At 38.5% G+C, this 26,434-nt stretch overlaps 1 protein-coding gene across 2 annotated transcripts in view; it reads right to left on the minus strand.

Moving 5' to 3' along the window:
* The window catches only part of ELL2 (elongation factor for RNA polymerase II 2), a 73,871-nt gene that overhangs the window by 21,083 nt on the left and 26,354 nt on the right, over positions 1-26,434 (minus strand). The window contains exons 3-4 of one of the 2 annotated variants that reach the window (XM_086413241.1): positions 9,630-9,751; positions 4,573-4,736 (exon numbers count right to left, since the gene is read on the minus strand). In XM_086413241.1, coding sequence (XP_086269367.1) covers positions 4,573-4,736; positions 9,630-9,751 — 286 coding nt within the window. The remainder of the gene's footprint in view (positions 1-4,572; positions 4,737-9,629; positions 9,752-26,434) is intronic. The other variant, XM_086413242.1, reaches the window with a different exon arrangement.

Consider the following 26,434-nt stretch of genomic DNA (forward strand, 5'->3'; position numbering starts at 1 on the left):
AGGAATTTGTGGAAAGAAAGAATAAAGGTCAGGCAAGTTTAGGAAATGATATAAATTCCACACTCCCCTCCCCCTTGAAACCTGCTTAACTTCCACTTCCCCAAACCAAGCTGACTGTGGATCCCTTTCCCACACTCTCTGGGGAGGGGGAGGGGTGAAGGATGGTTTTTAGCTAACTCATACTACCATGACTGGTGATTTAGAATGAATTCAGGCTAGCAAGGAAGGTAAATAGAAATGAAAACAAAAACAGGACTATCACTGTGTCGCAGGCTGCCCGACCTCTTCTGTAGGTCTGACCAACCTCTGGTCCCCGGTCTCAGGAGAGCCCCCAAGGTCTCCTGAGTTTACCCCACCCTCCCTGACGTGGACAGAGGGCAGCCAAATAAGGCAGGCTCATTGTGACCTTAAGAGGGGTCTAAGTACGATGTCTGGCAAGAAATTAGGATCTGGTTAGGGATACGACTGCCTTGGAGTTTCAGCTGGGATGGAATGCTAGACTATCATCAGTCCATGAGTCTCCTACCTGCAGAACACTCACTTCACCTTTACCTCATTTTAAATAGCCAGTCACAGGGTAACCTATTTCTTTCAAATGATTAAAGAAGAATGGAGCCACACTGGGCCACGGGGTTTTACACAAAAGTCACTGGCTCCCCACCTCCCCATCAGTTTGTGCCAATTTAACCAGGAAGGAGTCCTCTGATTTAAGGGAAGACAGGCTACAGACGAAGAAAACATCGGTATTGTATGTATGCAATTAGAGAATTGAGATGCTAAAGTTAAAAAAGAAAAAAAAAAAAATAGAGCAGGAAAATGTCAGGTTCAAAGTGGGCAGAAGAAAGGCTTTATTTTTATTTTCTTACATTTGCCTCAGAAAAGTCCTTTTAATAAAGCCCATGGGAGAACCTAATTCTCTTCCCAGACCCAACTGCTAATCAATTCCCTGGGCTCCTTATATAAACAGCAGCAGCAGGTCCGACAGAGTTGGGTAATCTGGGACTAAATCTGAACTGTTTTGTTTCCTAACAAGGAGTCCACTTCCAGCTTCTCCATTTAATACGCTGGTGATAGGACTTATCCCTTTAATGACTCTGAGTAAACAATCTGAAAGGAAGGTGTTAAAGCAGGCCCTCAGAAGGAGAGCAGGGACAGCAGCTGTCTTCTGCAGTTGTTTTTCTTTTCTGTGGAACCTAACCAGAAACCCTGGTAACACCAACCTGAGGCTTTAATAAAAACACTGGCAGGACCTTGACAGTGGTGTGACACTGTCATGGTTAAATACATGATCTACTGCAGGGGAAACCATTTCCACTACTTAGCATTTGGGATCACTTCTTCAAAAGGTTTACTATTAAAACATATGTAAACCTCAGTCACAGAATGCTGGAACGACAAAGGACCTTAGATGCTAACCTAAGTTCAAAACCCTTTATTTAGTATTTGAGAAAATTAAGGTCTCCATGTTAAATGATTTTGTCCAAAGTCACTCAAATAGGTACTAACATCAAAAACAAGGAGGATGGGAGCAGAAGTTGAAAAGACTGGAAAAAGGATCTTAGAAATTACATTGGTTGGGTTATTTAATATACCTAAATAACTAGCATACTTACAAATTTATGATTCAATACATTTCCAGAATTTAGACAGGAGTCAGTGAGCAGACATAAGATCCTGGTAAACTAGGGGTGATAAGTGTTTCGTTTTAAACAAAGGGGAAGGATCATAACAAAACAACAGTGCTCATCAATGATATAAATGGCATGACTACAACTGGACATAGTACTGACAAAAGGATAACCATATTTTCTAGGTTAACGCTTCTGTTCCTTTCCAGGCAAACAGGCTTTGCTTTTTTCTCTGCAGCCCACTGGAGGGTCATAGAAGCTCACGTTCCTGGTTGCCTAGGCTAGCTGAGCCCTAGGAGCTCAGCCTTCCTTCCCTGAAGCTGGGCTTGTGCCCTAATTCAACTGTCAGAGGCCTGGCACGATGCCATCACAACCCACAGTGACGCCAGCGTTATTTCTATTTGTCTTCTACCCAGCTGACACTATTAAAAGAAACCTTGTTCTACAGGGGCTTCTAAGCTGCCAGAGGTCAACTTCTGTTATCATCTCATAAGATAAATTCAATTATGAACTAAAGAGGTACCTCCTATTGTCTTATGAAAAAAGCCACAACTTGTTAATGAGGCCAAGCTCCTGGTTTTCCTATTTGCTGATACCAACAGCTTCATGTGTGAAATAGAGAGGCAATGATTACCCACCTCCGAGGGTGACTGTGAGCTTAGATGACTGACTACGTGGACAGTGCTAACCAGTCCCTTGTGCATCAGAAGCGCCCGTTTAAGTGCTGAGTAATGTTAGTACTGAAGGGTGACAGACAAGCATTTTACAGAGCAGAGTGAGTCAGTTTTGAGATACTGGAAAAAGCAGGAGGATACAAACTGAGCTGCCTGGAAGGAAAGACACATGGTAAGGGCCTGGTCCTGACAGAATTAAAAGAAAAAGACGAAAACATGCCATAATACAGAGGAGTAAAAAAATAAAAAACAAATACAGTAGAGCCAAGCTGGAGTCTTTTGCTCTACTGTACACAGAACTGGTCAGTCCCTTTTTTTTCTTTTCTTAAGGGTAGCGTGTGCAGTTTTGAGTTCTGAGGTGAAGAACTGGAGGCAGTCCAGAGGAGAGCAATAAGAATAATTAAAGGGTTGGGATGCGGGCCATATTAAGAAAAGTTAAAAGGAGCTGGGGTTATTTGACTTAGAGAATAAAGGGCTGAGGAGGTTAATGACAAGACTGAAGACCAGAGAACACTGTGCTGTGATGGTGTAGCCCAGGGCGCTGAGGAGAAGGCTAACAGAGCACTGGGTTGGCAGAGATCGCCACCGGGGGGAACGTATGTGTCCTCGTCTCCACAGGACAGAGATGTGATCTGGTTCAGAAGTTTAGATAACCTCAAATTCTATGTGGTCACTCTAAAAAATGTATATAAATTATTGGAAGTGCCAATAAGAAACCCTGCAAGTTTCAAAAGTTCCACACCATTAGGGCAACTAGGTCTGTGTGACTCGGGGTGTTGAAAAGTCTGTTGTGTAAGCTGTGAATGAACTGTACCAACCCTACAAAACAAACAAAAACACACGGACACAGGGTACACCCAAGATCTTTCCCTGGAAAAGTACAGTGATCACTGCCAATTTTCAAAAGTAAATCAAGGTGGAGGTTTTCTACTGGTTATACTGGGAAGAAAAAATAACCATTTTGATGGCTTGAGTCTTCTATTCCTTTGTCAAACATACCAGTTTACCTCATGTTTTATAAATTGGTAGTGTTGGACAGAGTTAAAAAACACTCTCAAAGCAATAGGGACAGTAAATTCATACCTTGCACTTTGCAGATCTTGTACATTTTAGAAACAATTTGAGATTTAGCTTACTAAAGTTAATTAGGTTACTTGTAAGAAGAAAGAGAGGAGGTTGGAAGTTGTTACCTTATCAGGTAGGAAAGAGAAGATGAAAAATCTCATTGCTTGTAACTTACTGGGCAAGGAACTGGGCCCCATGGGTACAGATAGCTGGGGAAGCCATGAATTGTTGTTAAACCAAACTAAATGTATCTAAGCTAAGCACCAAGTCCCAGGAGCACTGGCTCTGTTCCAAAGAAATACTTACTAAGGATACTAGTGGAGCTTCTCAAAGCTGAATGCATTGTAACTCGTGCAGCAATGGGCAAATAGAGAAGTAAAATCATACAAAACCGTAGAAAGATGTTGATTAAGGATTTGGTTATTCAAGAGACTTTTTGTGAGCATTTATGTTTTCAAACTAATATCCTTTCATCATTTACTATCCAGTGACTTGTGTTATTAAACTAGCCATGGCCTCGTAGAGCTTATCCTCACTCTGGGTAATTCTATTACTACTGTTAATAGGCTCGTAAAGGAGAGACTCATCTGGCTGGTCTGGTCTTCCCTTTGATCTGAGGGATACTTGAGTGAGCTGATAAAAATGAAGGGAGTGGGGCAGTCTCTTAATTAATGAAGAGATGAGGATTCATAATTGAGATGATATCACAATAGAATCATTATACTAACTAATGCTTGGCTATAAACACATTTTATACTTTTGTAATAAAAATTCCTTGTGCAAAGATCCTTTGACTCTAATAGAAAACTGGAAAGTTCTACTAATAGAATTTACTATAAAAAAATAACTCCACACAAGTGCAAAATAAGAACCATACTGTCCACCACTGAAATTACATCATCCAGTGACAAACACAGCAGTACCACTATCACAGTCTTACATAATAAAGTAACTTGACCAGATCCCCAATACTGTAAAGTAATAATAAATAGCCAATAGAAGATTTGGGATTTATAAAAGAAGTAAAATTTCCATCTATTCCATCAGCAGTATGAAGAGGACAAATGACTTTTGACCATGTTTTTAAAAATATTCTCAGTACTAATTTCTGTGTTTTCATTAAGTTAATATTACCAATATTTACCTATAGTGATCTTGAATTATTCCAATCAATCAGCAAGAAGGAGAAATATATCTATACCAACCTACATATGGTCCACCAGGTTTGATAACTTTTGTGCTTCGGTTGCGGGATTCCTCCTCTGCCTGGGTCATTCTTTCTCGTGTCATCTGATACGAGTCATTTGTTGCACACACTGTAATTTTATCTTGTATAAATCCCAGGCAATTGAGCTGGGAGGCTCCAGAGCTGTCAGGTAAGATGGTGGCTTGTTAGAGATGTCCCACATTTTGCACAATAAAGGCAAGCAGGAATTGTATAATTCTACAATCAGCAGCTTTAATAATAACTTTAAAATTCAAAATAACTAATATTAATCATTTTAAAATGTAAAGCTTATTTTAAAACTTTTAAGTTTCTTTTCTTCATTTCCTATCACGTATTTTTTCCCCCCCTCTGGATAGAATGGGTGAAATGAACTCTCAGAGACTAAATCTATGAAATTTCGGGGAAAAAAATGAAACAAAACAGTATTTGGAGTGAAGACCAGGGTCCTGATGGGCACTGAAGTTCTACTTTCATTTTTAAAAGAATTATCTACTACTGATGTGAGAAATGTTAAAAGCTTACTTTTAATGGAACCATAATGTGTATGCTTTAGCACTGACTAGCTGAAACAGATCCACCATAATAATTCCTTTTATTTTTAATAAGATTAGATTAATTTTGAGGCAAAAATACTGCCAAATATCATAGTTTGTTACTATTTATCAAAATACCCTAAACATTTGTAACTTTATATTTACATTTTTTTACATTGTTAAATGTCTATAAGATAATCTGTTGATATAGCATATATGAAAAAAACACTAGACAAGAGATTTTTGCAGAAATATTTTAAAAAAAAGAAACCTTTTGGTTAAACAATCACAAATACTAATGCTGGCCAGGAAGACAGTTCTGTATTCAAAGTATCATGCTGTATTAGGGGATCATGGTAACAGTTATGCTAGCATTTTACGAAGAAATTACTATTGCCTTAGACTAGAAATAGAAGTAATGAAAATGTCACTATAGCCCTGATATTCTATTTCTAAACTTAACTGGAAGTAGCTTTGTTATGATTGTACGAAGTAAGGGTTGACAAAATTTTTGTAAATTGCTAACAACTGTATAAATTCTATTTTTAAAAAGTCAGTTCATTCATCTCATGAATATTTATTGGGCAGAGACTGCAGGCTAGGCAGTGTGAGGTGCACAGGCTGTGACAAAGACTGACAGAAGTGGTCCCTCCTTCGAGGAGCTCTCTAATGAGTGACAAAGATGAACACACTGGAAATTATGATGCAGAGTGACAAATGACAGGGGGCAGGGACCCGCAGGAAGGTACTTCACATGGACTAGTGCACAAGGCAAAGGCTTCTAGAGGAAGTGGTGCCCAAGGTGATCTAGAGGGGTGACTAGAGAGAGGTGGAGGACAGAAGCGTTCCAGCGGGATAACCAACGTGTGCCACTTCTCCTAGGGGGAGCTAGGAGCAGGTTTTCAGTTTGACCAAAGAGAGGTGGCAAGGATAATTAATGAGACGAGACTGAACAAGGTGCAAGAAGTACATGACACAGGGCTTTGGAGGTCACAGTATGGATTTTGGACTTTATCCCAAGAATAACAGAGACTGAAAATAAGAGAGAGAAAACATCTCATTTATACTGTAGAAAAGTTGATCAGGATGAGGAACAGATTGAAAGGAAGGGGGCACTCTTGTGAAAGCTGGAGACCAGTCAGGAGGCTGCTGAAGGATTACAGACAAGAAGTGATGGCTTGAGCCAGAGTAAGAGCAGTGTGAATGCAGAACAGTAAATAGATTTCAGAGACCGGGAGGAGGCAGCATTGACAGGATTTGGTCAGTGATTAGCCATGGGGGGTGGGGTGGAGTGGGGGTGTTCAAGAGTGTGCCCAGGCTACTGGGGGTTACTGGAATACTACGGCCGGTAGAAAGAAAATGAGTTCAGTGCTGGACATGGTGATTTTGAAGAAGGAGCAATCTCAGGAGGGAATGGACTGTGAATAACGCTAATATTTAAAATAATCAATAGGAAGATGAAAATAAGACTACAAGAGGCTGCAAAAGTACAGCCAGAGAGGTGGAGGGGCATCAGAAGAACAGTGTGTCAAGTCATGGGAATAAAATGCTTCAAGAATCAGGGTGGTCCACAGGGTGAAATGCAGGCGACAAGTCCAGAATAGTCAGTAAGCAGCCGCTGGGTTTATGGGCAAGGAGGTAAAGGCTAGCTTTGGGGAGCATAATCCAGTGGAATGGTGGGGACTGAACTAGACTTTGGGCCCAGAGGTGAGTGCAAGGAAGGTGGGTTTTTGTTTTTATTTTCTTTTTTAATGAGGCCGACTTGAGCTGAAAAATCAGTGAAAGGAGGGGAAGGAAGTGGGGAGAAGGGAAAGGAAGAAAAGACTGCAGTATGACATGCTGGTGGCAGGAAGCTTGAATTTCAGCATCTCCCCTTATTAATCACTAACTAATTTCCATAGTGAGAATAAGCTCAACCTATTGCCAGTCATGATGAAACGACAGTTTACACCATCCAAGGTCAAGAAACAGATGTTTACATGAAACCAGAATAGGCTGTCAACACTGTGGGCGAGAAGACATTCCCCACATTCTCTACTCATCCCTTTTGAACTCAGTTGCCTTAAAAGTTGAAATACTGTGTCACATGTGTATAGATGTTCCTATAGTCTTTCTCTAGCTGTTTTCTACACTTGAATATGCGTTACTTATAGAGCTGTATTATATATTTTCACTAGGACTCTGAATGGGCAGAGTTAAGAAATTTTTAAAAGGTAATTTTTGACTGTGGGAGTTCTTGCATCTTACGTATAAGAAAAGTGAGGCCCAAGGAGATTTTAAACGAAAGATAAGAAAGAGACTAGTTAATATGTATTCTTGGAACATCTATTTGTGGAGTCAGCCAACCCTTTCAAGACTGGAAAATGGGTGTAAGAGAACCCTTGCCCTTGAAGAACTTGCACAGCTGTAGTAGAGACAAGATCCACGGAAAACCAAAACCAAATTGAATAGAAAAGATGCAACCAGCTTATACAAAGGTATTCTTGCCAGGTTGTGAACTGAGAGTTTGAGTGCTTCTGTTTTTATAAGGGCAAATTTCAATGTATATTCTTACCACACTTGGATCATACTAATGGAGCTGTGACAATTTCTCACGGTAATGGTTTCTTTTCTGTTTGGCCCATCATGGATACTTTTGTAAAATGACCTTAAATCCTTCTCCAAACAAGCAAGGTAGAAATAAACACACAGGGTATTTATGAAGTTAGGGAGAAACCATATTACCTATGATGACAGGCCTGGTTTTGAGGAGGGAATTAAGTTCCTTAGTAAAATTCTAATTTTGGACAGAGTTCAATTTGATGTTGAAATGTTCTCTAGAAAAAAATAATTTGCTGAAGACAAGTATTATAGGTGATGGCACAATTAGAAATTGGTGTGCCCTGTGGTCTGTAAAGAATGCCGGGGTGGGAGTTAGAACTCAGTTCTCATTCAGTCCACCACTAACTAAACAGCTAAGTAACACGCATAAATCACCTGTGAAGTGGCAGGGTGGCAGCACACAGTTGCCAAGGGCTCTTTCACTTGGGGATGCTATAATCTAATGCAGCGCTGCCCCGCAGACCTTTCTGCAATTTCAAACGTTCTGTATATGTGCTGTCCACCACGAGAGCCATTAGCCATGTGGTTATTTAGCCTGTAATATGTGGTTAGTATGAGTGAAGGACTAACTTTTATTTCACTTTTGTCATCTGAAATGTAAATAGCCACACGTAGCCGGTGGCTACCACAGTAAACAGTGTAGAAAAGTCTATATAACCTGGTACACATGCAACTTATACCAAAAAGCGTAAGTTTGGGGGAAGGCAATTTTTAGAAAGCAAAATTAACATATACTCAGGGAAAACGGCAGGTTAAGATAAAGCAACATTTATTTAGTCGCCTTAAATGGGAGGAGAAACTCAGAGCGCTTTCAGTGCGGTGTCTTTTTTATATCTCTGCCTCCTGAGCTCACTGGGAATACAGCTCTCTCTCTCCCCCACACAGCAAGCACTCATGGCTTCGAGTCCTACAGGGGAGATACAGGGATGGACAGCCCTGGGGAACTTTGGGCCAATGTTAGTGTTTCTCGGGGGGCTGGGGGCTCTAAGGCCTTGTCTTTATCCACTCAAGGGGCCCATTCTTTAATCAGAAACAACCACAGCAAAGAAGAGTGAAACAAGCAGCTTATTGTTTACAGAGGACCTAAGCAGATAAGAGTTCCACAGGCACCCTGGGCTATGGGTGTGTGTTCTTGTCTTCCTCCCTCCATTTTCCCCTTAAAATCAGAAGGGACTGCTCTCCTGGGGTTAATTTCTAGTTTCCATTCTGCTGCAAAATAAAGATTTCTAAAAATCTATCTTACAACATGCCTTGCACAGGGAAAGAGGAAGGGCATATATAAGACACATGTATTTTCCTCCTTTATACATGAGTGTGAGTCTTGAGGTTACTACCACAGTGGTCTCTAACCTTTTTGGCACCAGGGACCAGTTCTGTGAAAGACAGTTTTCCCACAGATGGCGGTGGGGGTTGGGAGTTGGGATGGGGATGGCTCTGGGACGATTCAAGCACGTTACATTTACTGCGCATTTTATTTCTAGTCTAATGCCGCCGGCTGATCTGACCAGAGGTACCCGGTTGTGGCCTGGAGGTTGGGGACTCCTGTAACTATAAAGTACTCTTACTTATATTCAGTGATTAAGACCTTAAAAACCCCTGAAACTTGTATTTAATTAAAATAAAATAAACCATGTTCTATAGGTAAAAAATCTATACTTTAAAAATTCCTCGAGGGCAAGAATCTTAAATTTTTTGTGATTGCATTCCACAGTGACAAATATAATTTCTGGCACATAGTATGTGCTCAACGATTTCTCAAATAAATAAGTGAGGTCTGCAATTCAAGTCAATAAATATTTAAGGAATGACTACTATGTGTTTTATTCTTTATTAATTTAAGAAAAAAAAAACCCTCAAAGAAAAATTACTTACCCTTCAGCATACCTTGAAACACACTTACCTGGAGAAAGTTTGCTGGATGCAGTCAAAGCTGCCCTGAGGGTTGTCTTTACCCACATTTGACAAATAGAAGTTAAAGGTATGCACTTCGTTGAGGGGATCATTTTTAGGGATTTTGACAAGCTAAAAGGGGGACAAAGAGAGAAACACCTCAAATTATAAATGTGCTATAGAATGATCTGATGACTGACTTTACTGTTTTTCAAATGACATTCATTTTTTACCCAAACCCTCTTGAGCACTTACATTTATACCGTTTAAATTACTGAATCATTCAAGGAATCTGACAAGCATGCCTATAACTTACCACACTCTGATTTCAATTTTCTGCTCTAAAGTGTCAGTAATTATGTCAGCTCAGTAATTAGTCTATAAGAGGAACCCTCTTCTTTTCAAAGTAGAAATTGCTTACATCTCACATAGAAGAGTTATCAGTGAACTTGCTGAAAAGCTCTTCCTCTTCTGAGACACACAGGTTCTGCCTGTGGCTTCATGACCCCTGCTAAATAGCATCTAGATATTTAGATGGTCTCTGAGACAGTCTATATCCCAATCCTTTCCTGTTTTATTACATACACATTTCATTTTAATTCTTACTTCTTGGCGTACTACTTTTGAAGAGTAAGTAACTAGCAGCATAAGGTGAATACCGTAATTACATTCACAGCACAACACACGTGGGTGTTTCTCCCTCCTCCTCCTCCTTCTGTTTTACAGAACAAGGTCAGCAGCCCACAGAGGTGATTCTGCAGGCCCCCAAGGCCGAGTCCTAGGCAACACTATGGAACAGGCGGATGTCTTCTATGCTCTTGGCTCAAGGCCTGGCTCCTTTCCTAGATGAGTGGCCCCAGAAGCAAAGGGACAGGATTGCTCTCAATTACTGAGGCCCTGTACCAGGCATGTTTTCCTGGCACATAGTGGGGGATTAATAAATACCTGTGAATACACGGACTGGAGATTTCTGTCTTTCAACTGTACCACTCTTCCCAGCTCCCAAGACCTTTCTTCCCTTGGGTATACAGGGGCCACCACATGGTGTTAGGTGGTGATAATGAATGGGTTTTATTGGAAAGAATGTAAAATCCTGCTCTCTAGCCTCCAAATATGTACTCTAGGCAATTTAATAGACAAGCGAGGAGGGAGAAAGTGTTTTCTAATTCTCTTTCTTCTCCCCCAAATCTTCCCTTTCCATCAAGGGAAGAGTAAGACTCAGAGCTAACCGGCTGCTAGGTGTATGTCCTCCTTAAGGTCTAGGACAGCAGCAGGTGGACAGGGAATGGAGGTATGAACGCTTGAATGACTTCCCTTCCTCAGCCATGACTCACTTAACCTCCACTCACCTTCCCCCTCAACCCTCCCTGCAGATCTGGAGAACCTGCTTGGGGAGATTTTCCACAGCAGTGGTGAACTGATTTCCAGGCCAGGTTCTGGCTTCCGTTTAGGCCTGAGGTCTTCTTTCTTACAGGGTTCAGGTCTGGGACTGCATAAGTACTTTACCCATCAGAGTATGGAAGACTGCTCCTTTTGGGAGATTCTAAACTGCATTTTTAAAAAGTAGAATCATACACCTTTTTTCTGTTTTGGAGGAGTGATTAGAGTTTGTACTCAAATTCTATAAATGTTCAGTATTCTTTCACTGAAAACTTTTAATTACTGGAGTCCTTAAGTTCAGACATCTACTAAACACAACATGGCTTTTCCTTTCTTATCATCTTAACTGTGATTCTTCTTAAGTAACATTTATACTTCTTAAGGTGAAAAATTATCTTCCTATACATTTTTTTTTCATTTTTAAGCACATACATACACAGAAAGTCTTTGTGTAAACTTGTAGGGTTTAATAACAGAAATACCTTGCATGAATTAATTGCTGTGTACACCACTCAAAGCATTAAGGTCTGGCCTGATGGTGGGCATAGAAAGCTTTCTTATTCTTTAAAAGAATATCAAATAGAAAAAAAAATGCTATAGTCATTTAAAAAATATGACACTGAACAGAATAGTAAAGAATCAGGTTAAAAAGAAACAAAGTTAAAAAAATACACAACCTGCGCTATGAACCCATTAAAGTGTTTGGAAGCTTGTCCGCCACAGGAGAGCAGTTTTCGTCAAGGGGCAGTTTCACCCCCCCCAGGGGACACTGGGTGTGGCAGGTTGCTCCTGGCATCTCTTGGATGCCAGGGATGTCGCCCAACACGTTACAGTACGTACGCAGGACGGCCCCACAACAACGAATCACGCAGCCTCTAACACGTTAGTAAGGCTGACACTGAGAAGTTATGGATCAGAGACAGAGGCAGGTTAGTCTCCTAGTAAAGAAGAGAATTCTGACTTCATTGACTTTTGATAATTAATGAAGAATTAGAGGGGAAAATGGTATCTTTAAAGAAATCAAAGTACCCATTAAAGAAAAAAAAGGAGGTATGGAGAATGGAGAATGACAGCAGGGCTTCTCAAAGCTCCCTCCTGCCTGCTGCCCCACCCTCTGGCGTGTACGGGAGCAGTGTGCACACAGGAGCAGGGGCAGGTGTCAGGGCAGATCATGTTTCTGAGGGGCATCCTGGGTGCATATCATGGTATTTTTCTCCAGCTGAGGAGCTGGGGTGGAGTTGGAGGTTAAGGAATGATGAGTTGCCACAGAGTTTCCACAAGTGAGTTTCTATATCACTTTTCCTAGGTGGTTTTCAGAGCAGGAGCAATGCAGATGGTATGTGCGTGTTTAGTTGTTCAGTCATGTCCTGCTCTGTGTGACCGCACGAACTGTAGTCCGCCAGGCTCCTCTGTCCATGGGATTCTCCAGGCAATCTGGAGAACCCACTGGAGTGGTTTGCTATGCTCTTCTCAGGCTTTTCTTATAAAATATCTGAGAGCAAGATGTCAACCATGCAATTTTCTTATCTTTAAAATTTCAGAAGTCTACACTGTACAGTCTGTAGATTTAGTATATCTTATTTCCTGAAGGAGATGGTACAAATCAGATATAAATTTTATGTGCATCAATATCTGAATATATTAGGAATGAAATGTATGTACAAAGAGTACTTATTTTTATACTGGTAAATGTACTTATTTTATACTGGTAAATGTACTTATTTATTTAATGATAAGAGTACTTATTTTATACTGGTAAATGTGCCCAACAGTTTGGCTTCTTGGGCAAAGGCTTAATGGAAAGAGCAGGTTGTGTATGGCAACTAGAGCAGGCAGGAGAGCGACAGAGTGGGGCGCGTCAGAACTCAACTATGGGGGCCTCAGAGTGGACCAGAACCCGTGGGACTGCTGAGGGCCACAGCTAAAGTGGGATCGGAGTCCTTGTCTGATCCAGGGCCATTTCAGAGACTAGACTCCAGAGGAACTTGGGGATACTCATTACTTCTCCCTCTAATATACAGGAACCTACTCCATAGCTTATTTAGATAGTGAAGTAGGAGTCAGTCTTTTCTTCCAGAATGATTATGAAGCATTTTCTTATAAACTGGGCTTTGGGTTATGGACTATGACTAGGGGGAGATGAAAATGACTGTTATTGTTGGGCCTAGGATCGGCTTTTGAAGACAGGGCTAATCACCATGGGAAAAGAAATTCCAAGGTCTGATTTAGAAACAATTTTGGAAGAGCATCCCTATGTATGATAGGAACTTCTCAGTTTTAATTATATTGAGCTTTTCCTACAAGTCAGTGGGAATACTTTTAGAACTTTAGGGACCCATGGTCTACTTGAAATTTTTAGCTAATGCCTTAAGAGTGAAATGTTATTTTAAAAGTATCAAAGACCCTGATTCCAAACAGTTTCTTATTCACAATGAATATAAAAATATACTACCGTGATCTGGGTAAGTTGAAAAGTAGATTTTAATTTTCATTCCAAATATGAGAGGCTGAAAATCAAAAGGCTTAGGACCACAATCCACAACCCTCCTCCCAAACGCCAGGCTGTCTTTGATAAAAAGCTATGAAGACAAAGTTTCAGGAAACTTTCAGACATTTATAATTAACATAAACACTGTATACCAAGATGTGTAAGTCAAAGCTTCTAATTACTCTGAGACACAAGTTCAGGCATGTGGCACTGGAATACTGTCTGAAAGGTCATTTCAACATCGAGTCACAGACCTCTGTTTTACAAAAGGATATAAGGGCAGAAGCACAGTATGTGTACTGCTGCAAGTTTCTCATACGGGCATGCTAGCATCTGCTTAAAAGCCACTGGTACTTTTACTGCAGAGGTTTCTTCACTGGACTGGACTGAGGTACATACTAGATTAAAAATAGAACCAACAAGGTGTTTTTTCCCATGTATTTAACACAAATGCTTTATTCTGTTGTGGGTATTACAAATTATTTAGGTTTACATAAGCTTTTATTTGGCAGCAATTCTATAATTTTTATCAGCCTTTTCTACTAAGGTAACTGAAAATGCTCAGTGAGATGTTCATGACCCAGCAATACCACAGCTTGATTATGACAACTCTTGGTCCTTAAAGCAGACCTGCTGGCAGGGCCTTGGAGATGATTTAGTTGAGTGGCTGCATCCTACAGATTTGGAGCAGAGAGAAGCTAAGTGATTTGCTCAAGGTTACATCTCTATTTAAAATTGTAACCCTTGTACTCCTGACCTCCTGACTGGCCCCATGTTTGTCTAAAGTACTTAGTACCTATACTACTTAATTTTGCTTATTGTCTTTCTCCCCTGGCTAGGCCTTCTAATCCTTAGACGGCCACGGGCTTTTGTCTGGTTTGTTCCAGGTATTGTCAGCATCTTGAATAGTATGTAGCAAAAAGCAGTCCCTCCATATGTATTTGCTAGATAAATAAAAATGGTGAATAAAGCCTCAGCCACAGCGAGAACTGAAGTGTCTGCTTTCTTTCCACCAATATTATAAAGCATGTTGAAATTTCCTTATATGAAAAAGGTTCTATCCTCAAATAAATTTGGGAAATGCCAGCTTAAACAAAATCATTTACTGTAAACTAGGTCCTTTCACTCTGAATAGCAATTTCCCAGTTTTTATGGCCTCAGAACCCACTTCCCTCCATTCCTATAGTATCTTAGGAGGTCAGCTTGTCTCTTAATATTATTGGACTAAAATAGCTATTATTTTACTATATATAAACTATATATCTTAGTTTGGATACAAAAAATGCTACAAACATTTAAACATTAGAATTCTCTGTTGTTCTCAAATCCTTTCCTGACTCTTAATGATTCTGTAATTGCCTAATAATCTGGAAAATTCAGTTTAGCTAGAGAAATGTATTTGCATGGTATTGGTAAGGTTCCAGAGTTTAGGGGCAGAATAAACCTAGAATCAGAACAGAAAATAGAAACCTCAACCTGAAAGCCACAAAGTCCTATTTTTCAAACTAGAGCGCAGTTTTAACTTTAGGCCTAACATTATGGGTTTAGGGAAGAAAAAAAGCTTCTCAGATCAGTCCAGATGTAGAAACCAATGCTGGGGTGGGGGTGGGGGAGTAGGGAGGGGATCTTTCACTGGCAGTAGAAAAAGTTTAGGTATTAGAGAAATCAGTAAGAGATGAATGTTCCCACTGACAAGGAATGACAGGGAGGGGAGTGGATCCCACACATATTACAAACATCTGAAACTTCCACATGATAGAGGCTTTACTGAGAGTAGTGCAAAATGCTAAATTTATCTGCACAATCGGAAATGTTGGCAGTTATTTTAAAAAAAACTCAGGCCATATACCAATTAATATGAATAATTCAGGACAAAGTAAGTCCATTTATTTCCTTGCATTCTTCCTCTGTAGCAAGATGTACAGTATTAAAGTAAACGTAGACTAGCCTTTTCTATTCTTCTTCATATAGTTCCTTAAATCCCGTATTAGGACTTAAACAAATCACGTTGGAAGGGTACACTAGTCAGTACTACTGTAGTTTCCTTTGAAACCACATTCTCACCCCTAATATATTCTTTTAAATTTATGGCTGTTTTGGGGGAAAACATCATTGATGACAACATATCAAAAATTAATTTCAATTGGTTACAAGTAAGCAATACCATCTACAAAAGTAAAGTGTTAATTTTTGACAGTCAAATACACCCAAGTTGCTGTATCACTAAAACTGAAAAAAAACTTCCTTGAGTAATTTTTGGCTCTCTTAATAAGGTTTCTCTTTAATATGAAACCAGCCTTCTAAATGTTGGTCTGTCCAGTAAGATGACACTGACTGATTTGTTCATTTATTCCACAAATATTAACTGCCAGCCTACTGTGTTAGGCACTACTCTAGGTTTCTGTGACATATTAATGAATAAAACATTACAATGATCCCTGCCATTGGGCACTTATATACAGAAATTCAGAAGAGATAATGATTACTTCAACCAGGAGATGGGGAGAAGTAGAGGGATTCAAGATATAATTTGTAGGTAGAGATGGCAGGATTCCTAGACATACTGTGAGGAATGAAAGAAAATGCCAAGGCATTTTCCCCAGGAAGAATGGAGTTGTTTGGGAGAGTGTGTGTGTGTACACACATATACATATATGTGCATATATATACTCATATGTACATGTATATATTTATGTTTGTATATTTATTCTTGGATATGATGATGAGTACCTTAATGTAAATCTGCTAAGCACATGAAAATACAGTTGACCAATGCTGGTTTCACCAGCTAAAAAGGGGCTTCAAAATGGGTTTTGTTATGACTCATTTTGTAGCTCCATGGCCAAAAATTATTGAGAAGGGCCCAGGTGGTTGGGGGTAGTTGGTTGGTAGCTGGGTATTTCCAGGAAAAGGGGGGAAGGTCAGTTAGTGGCAGGGGTAAGATGCAAATAGCAGATACTAGAGAACCAGGGAAAAGTATACAGACTATGGAGTGTGAGGGAACAGAAAATCTGTATTTAAAAATGACTGCAAAATTGAGCTAAATGCCAGAATAGCTTTTAGAAGAAAAATGACAGAGCCACCAAGAGAATCTGATAAGTTTGTTCAAATTTCATAGCTGGGCTAATCCATATTGCCTCTGTGGTGGCAAAAACTAAAACTTCGTGTTCAGTTTCATAATCCTTATCCTAAAATTGCTTTTCATTTTATTAACCATTCCCTTCTGAAATTTAAATATATTCCACAGCATCAATGCTTCTATAGGAAAGAATTCTCATCCTACTCCTAAATCTGCCCACCCTGTCACATAATCTGTCTCCTAGTTAATAAACTACTAGTCATCTATTTTACTGAGGTTACTGGCATCCTGGGGAGTCAACTTTGGCTCTTCGTTCCCCCCACACCACCACACACCCCTCGGCATCCAGACGCAAGGCCTACTGCCTTTACTCCCCAAATTCTCTCTCAATGTATGTTCTTGTGCCCTTCCTCTGTTTGGGCTCAATATCACCTGCTTGGACATCTTGTGATCTGGCCTCCACTTTTTGTCTTCTCTTGATCCCATCCTCTAATCATTCAGCTGCCAAAATCAGTTTCATAAAATGCCAGTGTGACCATGTCAATCCCAAGCATCATAATTTCTGTATGGTTCCTTCTACTGATCTGTTGTGGAAGTAAGCTCCTGAACTGGAAGGACACTTGCAGCTCCTTCCCAACAGACCTGGGCCTCACTCTCCACCTTGTACTTGACGTACCCATTTCTGTCTTGACCTGTGCTAACTTACCCTTTATCTACCCTCAGTTCAGGAGCCTTTCCTTCCCCAGGGAAACAGGTTCCCTTTTTTGGCCCCACAGCCCCCTGGGCTCGCCTCTCCTGCTGCCCTCACTGTACTGTGTGCTGAGCACTTCTTCATGTCTTCCTTCCTATTAGACCAAGAGTTTTTTGGGGGGGCAAGGACCATGGTCTTACTTTCACACATATTGGAGCATAATAGATACATAATAAATATTTGTTGGATCCATCTGAAGAAACTTAGAACTAGATTAAATGCACTCTGAAGAAGACTTTCGCCAGGAATACTAAAAAATTAGATCTATATCTGAAATAGATCGCTTAAAAGAGTCAGTGGAAAGCCAGAGCAGGCAAAAATAAATAGCAAAATGAAAGGAAGAAACAAACAAACGAACAGCAAACAGCAGGCACTGTGTGGTACAAACGTCAAGATGAAAAAGTTTCTTACCTCCTTGTGCTATGTTTAGTCCCAAGCCTAGGTCAAGTGGTTGCCTGAGTTTGTAGAACTTAAATTTATAATATACATTTTTCTTTTTTAAAAAAATTATCTTCATCTTTATTAAAATATTCACATGATACTCTGGCCTTATGAAATTCCATTTGAAAATATGATCTAGCATCTTTAAGACCACTTTGCATTTTAAAGGACTTAGGGAAACCACACTAAATAATTCTAAACTTAGCAATTCTCCTGGTCAAATAGGAAGCAGAATTTTGTTTTTTTTAAAAATGGCTTGTTTCTCAGAAACAAAGACCAAACCCGATTTCTACAAGGAAAAACAATCTTTGATATGAATGTCAGTTTCCAAATTCATTGCTAATCTTCTCTCCTTGTTCTCCTGAAGTCTTGAAGAAAGCTTTCTGTAATATGCCAGGAGGCACTGCTGGTAAAACGTGGGTGGAACAGAAGTCATGTATGGCAGTCAGCAATGGTTGTGTAAACGTGGGGGGAGACGGGGACTTGGCAGATGTGAACACTCAAGATTAAAACAAGTTGCTAAAAGTGGCCCAGGCTCTAGATTTTGCAAAACACATGGTTTTTCCAGCTCACTCAATGTTGCCGTGAAAACTTATCAGTTCAATAACATAAATGGTATTTAAGTCTAAAAAATATTTCCATAGATTTAAAAAGAAATTCAATTCTTAATTTTCTATTTTTCAACATCAACATATTTAAAACCAAATTAAAGCTACAGAATGCTTTCTTCAAAATAAATCTTGTGGGGAACCCACCATGTACTACAAATAGAGCCACTCTGGTTGAGGAAAGGGTGACTGCTGAGGCAGCCACGTTGGTAACATCACAGAAGCCAGGCAGGCTCTGGGGATCAAGGACACAAATCCAGGCTCTGTGCTAAGGGAAGAGAAACAGCAGCAAGATGTGCAATAGTCAGGGGATATTTTATTAATTACACTTTAGTCACATCTTAAATGACAGTTACAAAAGACTGTATACAAGTATGATCTCTTATGTGCCATTTCTTGATGGGAATTAGAGGCAAATATTTGAAGGTACCAAAGGTAGAAATAGTGTCCTTCTGCCTTATTCACTTTCCTTTTTAAAATGCTTTCTTTACTACTGGGTCTCTTTGCATTTCCAGTTCTAAGGTGGATAAAATTCAATGGTTTGAGAAGAGGCAACCTGAGCACTTCTCCTTTACACACAGATGACAAGGAAACAGGGCAAGCAGACCACATCTAGTATGTTAGATTACATATGCTAGAATCTGGAGCAACCATGCCCAGTTTCCAATGTGGCTCTGGAATCTACCATCTGCGTTACCTTGGGCAAGCAACTTAACCTCACTAATTCTGTTTCCCTTTGGGTAATGATACTATTCACCTCGTAAGATTGCTGGAGTTTAAAGAGATAGCTCATCTAAAGGGCTTGGTACAATGTCCAACACACAGCATATGCCCCAGAGTGTTTGCTCTGATGACGTAAAGACAGTAATGGAGAGCTCCCACTCTGATTTTGGCCTGTTAGATTCATGTGCACACACATCTCCCTCAGCAACAGTGATGTGTTTGATTTTTAAAGTAATTATAAAATGGTAATGGACTGATAACAGGCACCCTGTGGATAATCAAAAGTTGATAATACTTATTCTGAATTCTTGGTATTTGCAAAAGTAAGGGGCTAGAAACCTTCAAGGTCAAAATTTAAGTGTTAGCTTAAATAAAAGCCAAAGAAGCTATCTGGGAAAACAAACAACCCAAAAGACTATCAATATTTCTAGTTGTTCCAAACTCAACATACACAGAGATAAGGTACAAGAATGAATCAGCCACAACAGGTGTCCATGAAAGGCTGAAAAATTACAAACACCTGCAATTACTCTAGAAGGGTATTATTTTAGAACGGTAGCAAACACTGCTTCCCAAGTGCCCTATCCATTAAAAAATAAAATAAAATGCTGCCTTCAGCACCCCAGATACTAGCTACAGTGCACTGAAAAAACAAAACAGAATTAAAAGTTCTCATGAGAATCACAACTTCATGATTGTAAAGCATTCAGTCTTCATAAATGCAACCAGTATTTTAAAGTTTGTGGGTTTTTTTTTTTTTTTGGTGTATCAAAACTATATAGGTAGTCTTGAAAAATGAATAAAATTTATTTTAATTTTTAAAGGTCTCTTGCTAAACATCTACCTTGAAAATATATTCCTAAGGTAGAGTCCATTTCATAAAATTTATTTCTATTGTTTTCATAAATCAAACTCACTTGCTAAAATTTCCTTCAAGCCTTCAAGAAATAAAACTCTTTCTGATTTTACATGTATAAAGCTGCTGATATGCACAGTGCACCAAGAACTAAATTAGAGACTGCAATTCTGATTTCTAAGAGACTTGGCAGGTCATGTAAATAAGAGGGCCTGTCAAGGCTCTTAGATCAATTGATTTATTATTATAAGAAACACAGGACTAAAATGATTCATTTCTAAGGATGGTATGCCTGGGCCATTGGTAAAGCCATCAAAACTATCCCTTCAAATAGAGAAAGATATGTTGGCAAAGAAAGAGCTAAGATATTTTACATATGGACAACTAAGGTAATTACTGTATTTTAGTAATTCATATCATAAAACTGTTGATTATATTCTAGATAGTTATTTGATTCTGCTAGGAGGCAGACAACACAGGTCCCTCTAGAATAAAGAAATTATATGAGGTAGTAAAACATTTTATCCTCTTGACAATAATTCCTTGCATTGCCCCTTAAAAAAGATAACCATATCAGTAGGCTTCAGGAGACATTTGGCTTCTTATGACTCAATTGCCTTATACATTTTTTGGGGGAAAAAAAAAAAAAAAATATATATATATATATATATATAATTTTTTACAGAATCTGAAATTGTAAAGTTTAAGACTTTATCCAAAATTAATCATGGATTCACAATTATCTTTTTTATTTTTCAAATTCTCAAAGGAAGGAACAGAACACTATCTTCCTGAAAAAGTAAAACAAAACACCAAGCATCTCTGGTAGGAACTTTTCTTTACAGCCAAATACAAAACATTTAAACAGCTGTGGAAATATGTCAGCATCATCCTATTGTTTGGTGGAAATGGAACGCCTCAAGTTCTGTTCCTCCTTCCAAATCTGTGAAAACTGATTTTAATGAATTACCAATACAAACAGATTAAGAGAAAACTAAAAAAGCATTCTGGTTATTATTATTAAGGAAGAATTTCTTAGTGTTGATTAGTAGAGTACTACTACATTCATAAATATGGCTATACCTTATATTCTCACTCTTAACTTACTGAGTGATTATTAGACACTGTAAACTTTTTAAGTTCTATAAAAGATTGCCCTTTTCCTATGGCTGCTTAATTAAGTACTAACCTTTCAATACTGTGGGCCCAATTTAGTTATCTTTAATAGGTTCTCTATTGCATTCTGAGTTTTAGTGCCAGAAGTTCCCTAAAAATCTTATCTTTTGAAATTCAGCTGACTACTGCTTTTCATCCCCATAATCTATTCTTTCTAGACTGGAGCCACTGCCAGGACTCTTCACAACACCACTGTTCCAAAATGCTTGCTGTTAATTCAGTAAGGAGAGTGGCCTCTGTCCCATGTTCTTGATAACACCAGCCACTCCGCCTTTACCTTCGTTTCCCTGGGGAGAAAGATCACAGAAGGGAGAAAACTTTCTCAACTGATAGATGACAAAGCAACTCATTAAGTAGTTGACTAGAAAGATATTCAGCTGGTGTCTAGGTACAGATAACTTCGAAACATGCTTTCTCTTTTCCTTGTCAACTTTTTTTTTAAACCTTGACTATTCAGGCTTTCTCCTAGATTCCTGACACATTTAAGGTCAGCATCTCTAAATATTTATTTTATGCTTATATAAAAATTAGGAAACATAGATAAACACATCTATCTCATTAGAAAAGCAATTAGTAAAGCAATGACATTTTGGTGTACAGCATTTCAAATTTTTTGTAGGTTTCTATTTGCATTTGTGTACTTATTTTTAAACCTTCCCAGGTGGCTGAGCAGTAAAGAATCTGCCTGCCAATGCAGGAGAGGCAGGAGATGCGGGTTCGATCCCTGGGTCAGGAAGATCCCCTGGAGAAGGGAATGGCAACCCACTCCAGTATTCTTGCCTGGAGAATCCCATGGACAGAGGAGCCTGGTGGGCTATAGTCCAGGGGGGTTACAAAGAGTTGGATACAACTGAGCACACACATAGCACATTTATTTTTAAAATTAGTATCATGATATATATGACATCTTATTATTAATTAGGAAGAAGAAACGACAACTTCAAAAGCTTCTAACCTAAATCTATGGACAGACAGTCTTGCCATTTATCAGTTATATATTCTCTTATTATACCCATCAGGAAAGTATTACAGCTCTTTAGATAGAATAACATGACTACATTTAACCTTTAACCTTTGCTACTTTATAATTTTTTCTTGCTACCGTTAACAAGAGCATTTTTATACTGAAATTCCTAATTGTTACTGCTTAGAGAGGCTAGTGATTTTCAAAAATTGTATTTATCACTTAGTAGGCATTTTCCATTTGCCAAAACTTTGCTAAGTGTGAAGATTATAAGACTTTGACCTATGTGTTTTGACTTTAGTTTGGAGACATGACTAAAGAAATGGTTTAACAAACAATAAGAATTTCAAAATCTGCACTCATATACATATCTTCCCACTAGCTATCATACAAGAGCTTTCTTTGCTCCTATCTAAAACCAATCTCTCCTCTAGCAACTAGACACTATCTCTCCAACTACTTACGGGCATTGCTCCAGCAAGTCTTCCTCTTTTGTGTATCAACTTTTGCTTTCTATTGGGTGAGGGCCATCAGTTTACAAATGTTTCGCTATTTCTCCCATTTTAAAAGAAACTTCTCTTCATTCCACTCTACTATGTTTAAGCCAGTGGCTTTTAAAGTTATTTCGGAACTGACCGTGTTACTAAAGGAAGTCCTGTATGAGTTTTTATAGTTATTTACTTGGTTTATCTGCAGATGCAAATTTGTTTCCTCTTATCTATTATCCATAGGTTTTAATTAAAAATGGTTAATTTTCTTTCTCATTATATTAATGAGCATTCTCCAAAATATATTAAATTTTAGAGATGAGAGTGGCCATGTGTATTTTATTGTTGTTCAGTAACTGGCTATTAGCTTGATAGTTTTCATCATGTTAAGAAAGACTTCTTCTATTCCCACTTAAAGTTTTAATCTATATTTAATATTGAATTCTTATCAAATGCCACCTTGGCATCTACTGAAACATGTTCTGGTTTTTCTCTTTTAATCCATGCAGATGACAGATTATAAATATACAAAGATATGTATTTACATTACTATATTTAAAGTTAATGATAATGAGAACTTTATGTAACATTTGCTTGATAGTTATGAAGCCTGACAACACAGTAAACTCTGTGGATTCCCTGCCCAACATAAGAGAACATTAGCAATAACATATCTACCCATGTGCTCACCTCCTATCCCTTCTGCCTGCCTTTCTATAACAGAGGTAACAACTATTCTAACTTTTGTGATTACCATTCCTTTATTGCTTTTAATAATTTAATCACATGTGTACATACACAATACAGTTTGATTTTGCCTGTTATTAAACTTTATACAAATGGTGTCATACCATATGTAGACTTCTGCCCACTTAAGAGTTTTCACTGCCATACTGCACAGAGCTCTAAGTCACTGCTTTTTACTTGTGTACTCTTTGATAATCAATATGCCATGGTTTATCTCTATTAGCCTGTCATTGTTCTTAACGAGTGTGAACAAAATTTGGCAAAAGGAGCTTCAAATTTCATAAATATTAAGAATTAAAAGTATCAACACTCGTGTGTTCATAACTAAACCAGTTTGCCTAACAATTGAAAAAAAGTAACTTTTAATAGACCTTAACAGAATTCCACCTATTAATACATCTTTTTTTCTTCTCACTACTGGACTGTCAAGTATACTTAAGCCCTATAAAATGTCTTTTCGAACTGTTTCTTGAAAAACCCGTTTCTTCCAAATCCCCCCATTACCAATGTCTCCTGGACAGATCCATCTTGACAGAACGAGGTACAGAGTTATTATCTGAACACCTCATGGACAGCATGTCCTGAACCAAACACTCCATGACTCCTGCCTCAGTGTGTTCTTTCATCTATTTTAGATCTTGAATAATAGCCTCACCATTCAAAGAAATGCTCATCATAAATATGACGCCATCCTTGACGCCTCCCTTTCCTTCCTTGCCATATATAAGCAATATAAGTTAAGACAGCTACTGGATAAACAAACTAAAATGCATATCTGGTCACATGACTCCCTGGCTAAAATTTCTAAAATTAAAAAAAAAAGGAAATGATAATTTCGTGTATTGTTTTTTAAACTATAGATTGTGACCCATTGGAAAGTTATGACATAATTTTAGTAAGCTGCGACCAGGATTCTTTTAAATTGAAATAGAATAGAACATGTCAGAATATGCAGAGGGCATGTAGCTAAGACGGTAAAGTGTCTGCCTACAATGCGGGAGACCAGGGTTCGATCCCTGGGTCAGGAAGATCCCCTGGAGAAGGAAATGGCAACCCACTCCAGTACTCTTGCCTGGAAAATCCTATGGACGGAGAATTCTGGTAGGCTACAGTCCACTGGGTCGCAAACAGTCGGACACGACTGAGTGACATCACGATAATTTCTTGTACTGTTTTTTAAACTATAGACTGTGACCCATTGGCAAGTTATGACATAATTTTAGTAAGCTGCGACCAGGATTCTTTTAAACTGAAATAGAATAGAACATGTCAGAATATATTGGTAAAGGATAAATAACGTGCTGTGAAACTTTTTGTAGCTGTTTGAATGTGTACACCTGTATCTGTAAAGGGTCACAAAGCAAAATGTTTTTCCTTACTGTGACTGGTTACTAAATGTGCTGGAAGCATCTACTATAGTAGTTTTCTATTGGGGAGACTGGTGGTCCCCTTCAGAAAATGATGAAAGTTATGAACCTTGTCCAAAAAAGAGAATGTATGCATACCTGCGTTTGTGCATATTCTTTTCATGTTCTTAATCACAGTGAACCTAGCTATTATAAGGAAATCTAGGGGGAAAATTTTTAAAAGCCAAATTTCCAGACCTCCTCATTGACCCTTAGAGAGATTTTATAGATAAGAAGCACTGATCTCCAAGGTGAAATTCAAGTTCCTTAAGATGGTGGGAATATTTGCCACACGTCCCTACCTCTCTGAGCCCTCCCTGACTCTCCCTCTTCCTGGTTGGGGAGATACTCAACAAATGTTTCTCTGAATGTGAGAATAAAATGCTCACTGAACATTTATTATAGGCCGGCAAGGCAAGTGCAGTGATGAAAACAGGCTCTGGAATCAGATGCTTAGACTGTGTGCAGGTTCATTCACTCACTAATGGTGTGAGCTTTACCAAGTGGTTTAAATTTAAAGCCAGAGTTAACACACCTGCAGGATACGAGTATGTGCTTCACGGCATCCTAGCGAGGACTAAATGAAAATAACATGTGTAAATGTGCTTAGAATAGGGGTCTTAGCACATAATAAATATTCAATAAATTTTAGTTATAAAAATACTGAAAAAAAAAAAACTGGAGTCCATAAACAAAATAATGGATGACTATGCACTTATGCTAAATATACTACAAATTATAAGACTAGTTAAGAGAGATTTTGAAAATTCCTAGCCTGGTAAGGGCAAATTCATTAGCCTCAAAGCATTTATATGTGCTTTTTAAGTCTTTAAGTCAGTAAAATTCTTTTCTTCTAAACTTGTTTTCAAAGCAAATTACTTTTATAAGTTAAAAATTTTAGCCTAAAAATAAGTTTGAGAACATTTTAATTTCATACTCTTGTTCCTTCCAGTTTAAATCACAATTCAAGAATGGTTATAAATATTTACCTTCCCTATAAATTCTTCAGATTATCTAACATATGGAGCTAATAAGCAAACTTGTCAAGGGTAAGGTCAGGAAAGAAAACTTTGGAAAAGATTCTAGTTAGATAAAATCTTACTGCAGAATACACCAACTCTCTAAATATTTCTACTGTACTGCTACCGTTAATTGAATCTAAGATGCCAGCCCAGCTGTATGGCTGTCCATGATTTTATGTACCACTGCATAGTATAAAATGCTGACAAACTATGACACACCACTAAGATGCTGCTGCTAATGAGATACGTTTCTATCCAAAGATGTTAAAGGTTAAGAAATGTCTTGCAATCAGTGATATATAGTAATTTTGTTGCTGTGTTAAATATTGTTTGAAATAAGATCTAAGGCTTCCACATATTCTGCTAAACTGTTTTTCCTGCTTTAAATTTTGGCTTTTCTTTTTAATAGATCATGTTCTTATAAGGATAAGGCCTTGCACATAGTAAGAGGTCAAAAGAGATTTAAATACTGCTTGTGGTTCAAATTTAGGGATGGATTAGCTATAAGAACCGTAGATATTATAGGATGGTTAAAGATGATTACTTTTCAAGCTTAAATAAGTGAGTGCTGTTAAAGTGACTATGTCTGTAACACAGGCAACTGAGCTTCACAAGTTTCAGTTTTTGGTGGGAAATGAAACAAAAAGGCAAAGCCATCAGTGGCAGGTTTTATTGACAAACAGGTG

Source organism: Bos grunniens, chromosome 7, assembly GCF_055505025.1.
Source record: "Bos grunniens cultivar Pamir isolate PY7600 chromosome 7, Bosgru_T2T1.0, whole genome shotgun sequence".
Taxonomy (NCBI): Eukaryota; Metazoa; Chordata; class Mammalia; order Artiodactyla; family Bovidae; genus Bos; species Bos grunniens.